The 4,255-nt window shown below is 41.5% G+C and overlaps 1 protein-coding gene across 2 annotated transcripts; it reads left to right on the top strand.

The window, feature by feature from the left end:
- Positions 1 to 1,742: 1,742 nt before the first annotated feature.
- Positions 1,743 to 3,891, top strand: LOC144713830 (uncharacterized). Of its 2 annotated transcripts, none has more exons than XM_078588540.1 (4): positions 1,743 to 2,047; positions 2,343 to 2,398; positions 2,479 to 2,562; positions 2,636 to 3,891. In XM_078588540.1, exons 1-4 carry the CDS (start codon positions 1,814 to 1,816, stop codon positions 2,703 to 2,705), a joined length of 444 nt encoding a protein of 147 aa, XP_078444666.1. In that variant the 5' UTR covers positions 1,743 to 1,813; the 3' UTR covers positions 2,706 to 3,891. The 2 variants fall into 2 exon arrangements, with proteins under 2 accessions (XP_078444666.1, XP_078444667.1); XM_078588541.1 differs by having other exon boundaries at positions 1,747 to 2,047; positions 2,482 to 2,562.
- The last annotated feature ends 364 nt before the right edge of the window (positions 3,892 to 4,255 follow it).

The raw sequence follows: 4,255 nt of genomic DNA on the forward strand, positions 1-4,255 counted from the left end.
TTTCAATCAAAATGAATTGTAGCGGACTCAATTGGCAACAAAATTAAATGTAACCATTTCACTCAAGTGAACTGGAGCAGACAGAATTGATATCAAAATAAAATTTACCCTTTTGATTCAAGTAAATTGGAGCCGACAAAAGTGAAAAAAAAATAAAATTTACCCATTTCATTCAAGTGAAGTGGAGATAATATTTATTGACATCAAAGTAAAATTTACCAATTTCATTCAAGTGAATTGAAGATAAAATTTGCACAGCGCTTGTCATACACAGCCCGTGAGAAGCGCATTAATGGCGTCTCCTCCCTCTTGCTCGTGACTCTCCTCACCGTTCATGAATACACTCTCTCTCATCCCTCAAACTTTGGAATAAAACAAGAGAGATATACACAGAGAGAGCGACAGGGTTTTTAAGAGAGATGAGGGAGAAAGAGAGCGGGTTTAAGAAAGGGAAGAGAGAAAGTAGAGAGGGAAAGAAAGAGGGGTTTAAGAGAGAGGAGAGAGAAAGGAAGAGGGTTTAAGAGAGCGCAGAGAGAGAAAATGAAGAGAGAAACATAGAGGGTTAAGAGAGAGGAGAGAGAAAGGGAGAGAGAAAGAGAGAGGTTTAAGTGATAGGGTTTAAGAGAGAGAAGAGAGAAAACAAGAGGATTTAAGAGAGAGGAGAGAGAAAGCAAAGAGAGGAAGTGAGATGGTTTAAGATAGAGGAGAGAGAAAGTAGAGAGAGGAAGTGGGAGGGTTTAAGAGAGAGGAGAAAAACAGTAGAGAGAGGAAGTGAGAGGGTTTAAGAGAGAGGAGAAAGAAAGGGGAGAGAGAAAGAGAGAGGGTTTAATAGAGAGGAGAGAGAAAGAGAGAGGGTTTAAGATGAAGGAGAGAGAAAGAGAGAGGGTTTAAGAGAGAGGAGAGAGAAAGAGAGAGTGAATGAGAGATGGTTTAAGATAGAGGAGAGAGAAACTGGAGAGAAAGAGAGAGGGTTTGAGAGAGGAGATAGAAAGTGGAGAGAGAAAGTGAAGAGACAAAATGAAGAGAGAACAAGAGAGGGTCTAAGAGAGAGGAGAGAGAAAGTGAAGAGAGAAAGAGAGAGGAGAGTGATAGTGAAGAGAGGTTTAAGAGAGAGGAGAATGATAGTGAAGAAAGGGTTTAAGAGAGAGGAGAGAAATAGTGAAGAAATGGTTTAAGAAAGAGGAGAGTGATAGTGAAGAAATGGGTTAAGAGAGAGGAGAGAGAAACTAGAAAGAGGGTTTGAGTGAGAGGAGAGAGAAAGTAGGGAGAGAGAAGAGAGAGAAAGTGAAGAGGGAAAGAGAGAAAAGAGAGAATGTGAAGATGGAAAAAGAGGAGAGAAAGGAAGTGAAGATGGAAAGAGAGAGAGGGTTTAAGAGAGAGGAGAGAGAAAATAGAGAGAGAAAGTGGGATAGTTGCAATGATTGAACTCGACCTGTCGTTTGTGACTCAAGATAGAGAGAATTTTTATTTCTCGTTTCACCCTTGTCATAATTACGTAAAAACCCAGATCTGGCAACTATTCCCGATCCCGCCCCACTCGGACGCAAACTTCCCAATACACCCTTCCATCTTAAATAGATAACAAAAAACCATTCATCTTTCTTTAAATAAAACCTGGCGAAAAGCGACACAAGCTTCGAGGTAAATGCGCCCCACGTTATCCAATCCTGATCCGCCGGTGCAATGTAACAATGACGTCTGAGCGGGGCCCACCCTTCACTCGCCTATTTAAATAACAAGATAGAGAGAGAGAAAAACAATAGAGAGAGAGATAAGGAAGAGTAGAGAAACGAGGAAGAAGAAGGTTCTGGCCATGGCGGAGAGAGAGCTTGGAGCTCCGATCCGGCGTCTCCAATGGCGGATCCGCCGTCGCGCGGCGGAGAGGAGGAGGAGGACCGCCATTTCCCCTGTCTCTCCACTTGCGGTGGATAATTCTTCGAGTTTGATCGCCAGAAGCGAGAATTTTGGATTGTCGAGCGGTTCTTCCTGTGGCGCTGCATTGGCGGTCGGCGAGGGAGAGAGATCTATATCTACTTCGGCGCCGGAGGTGAGTTTCCGCGTCGCATTTTAGTTTTTTGTTGTTTATTTTTGAATTAGTTCCTCGGAATCTGTCTTATTTGTCTTTAATCTTAGATAACCGCGGTTATTTATGCCTTTCTTAGGTCAGTTATTCTTTGGAATGAATCTTGCGTCTGAAGTGAATTTTTCTCGTTGAAATTTGAATTTCTCCTGCAGAGAGTTTCGTCGTTTGAATTCTAAGCATCTGGTCTCTTCAGTGTTTCCTGAATTCAGTGTTTACTACCTCCGTTTCTCAGATTTTGATTATTTTCTACTCTCTGCAGGAAGGAAACGAAACCGAGAACGCCGACTTGGATCGGAATCCGAGATTGGACAAGAAGTAATTGAAATCTCGATTTCTTGCTGGGAAGAATACTTCGCTGGAGACGATTTTAGAACTTAATTTGGTCTGATTTGAAGCAGGCGGCGGATTCCATCGGCGGAGGAGATGGAGGAGTTCTTCGCGGCGGCGGAGAAGCAAGAACAGCTTCGATTTCTCGACAAGTAAGAAGAGACGAAATCTTCTGATTTTGAAATTATTTTGGGAAATATTCTTATTTGTTGATTGGTTGGGTAGGTACAACTTTGACGTGGTGAGGGACGCGCCGATGGCGGGGAGGTTTCTGTGGATCTCTGCGGCGCCATGAGAGGAGAAAGCGCGAGGATTGTTCAATTGTTGCAATCTAGTAGAAGAAGAAGAAGGAGGAGGAGGAGAAGAAGAAGAAGAATATGATGATGATGATGATGATGATGATGATGATGATGATGATGATGATGAAGATGGTGATGATGAAGAAGATGACGAAGAGGAAGATGGAAGAAGAACTCTGAGCTCGCAGGAAACGACCCTCTGCTACTTTTCGTCGCCTGCGATTGAGGACGGAGGCGGTTGGTGAGTACGGGAAGAAGAAGAAGAAGAGAATGTCCCTCTGCCTCCCCGCAGTAACGGGTACGTCCTTTCTTTCATCACGCTTTCTCCCTGATCCCCCCCCCCCACCTTCTTCTCTCTCTTCCCCTTTCTCTCTCTCTCTCTCTATCTCTATCTCTATCTATCTCTATCTCTCTCTCTCTCTCTCTCTTCCTATCTTTTTCTCTCGCCATCTCTCTCTCTCTCTATCTCTATCTCTATCTCTTCCTATCTATTTCTCTCACCATCTCTTCTATCACCACTTCTATCTCTCTCTTTCTCTTCCATAGTTCCTGTCGCTCTCTCCCATTGTTTCTCCTCCTATCTCGCTCTTCCTCTTCCTAAGTTCCTGTCGCTCTCTCCCACCCTTTCTCTTCCTATCTCTTCCTCTCTTTCTTTTAACCTTCCATTCTCTCTCTACATCCTCCTATTAACCAGCTATTTTTACGCCCTCTCTCTGCCTCTCTATCTCTCTCTCTTACTATTGCTGGGTATGCACCATAAACTTGTACACCCATTCTCTCTCTCTCTCTCTCGCCCCCTCTCTCTCTCCCTTCCTCTCTCTATTTCTTCTCTCATTAAAGCTCTGTCTTTCCCATCTCTCTCTCTCTCTCTCTCTCTCTCCCACCGTCCCCTTCCCTCTCTCTATATTTCTTCTATCACTAGCCCTCTGTATATCCCATCTCTCTCTACTCTCTCTCTATATATATCATTTCTCTATTCTCTATCCTATCTCTCCATTTGATATATACATACTCTTTCCATATCTAATGTATCTCTCTATCTTACTCTCTATTACTTTTTCCCATTGCTTATATCCTCAATCTCTCATTTTTTCTGAAACATATTTATATGAAAACGCTTTGAAGAACTCAGACTTTTTAGTTGTTTAAAAGAGACCGTCTCACGATATTGGTTAAGTTCAACTTATTGTGAATAAGAGTTTAAATATGTACATAATTAAATGAGGAAACTAGCTAGTGGGTGAGCTAAATTCAGTTTAATAATGTAAGACATTTATATTGACTCAATGATTCTTATTTTGTCTTTTTAAAAAGGGTGTTTAGTTCACTTTCAGTTAACTTTTAGGACTTTGATTATGAGATTAAAATATATTGAAAAATTGGATGTGATCTAGTCTGCTTGAGTGAATACAAATTGGATTTGATATATGTTTCTACTAATTTTTTTATCGGGTAAAAAGACTAAATAGTAATCATATGCTATAAGGATTAGATAGCTGATGGTAAGGGGAAAATAACATGATTATAGTTAGAGAATATTTTTATT

Source organism: Wolffia australiana, chromosome 16 (genome assembly GCF_029677425.1).
Source record: "Wolffia australiana isolate 7733 chromosome 16, ASM2967742v1".
Lineage (NCBI taxonomy): Eukaryota > Viridiplantae > Streptophyta > Magnoliopsida > Alismatales > Araceae > Wolffia > Wolffia australiana.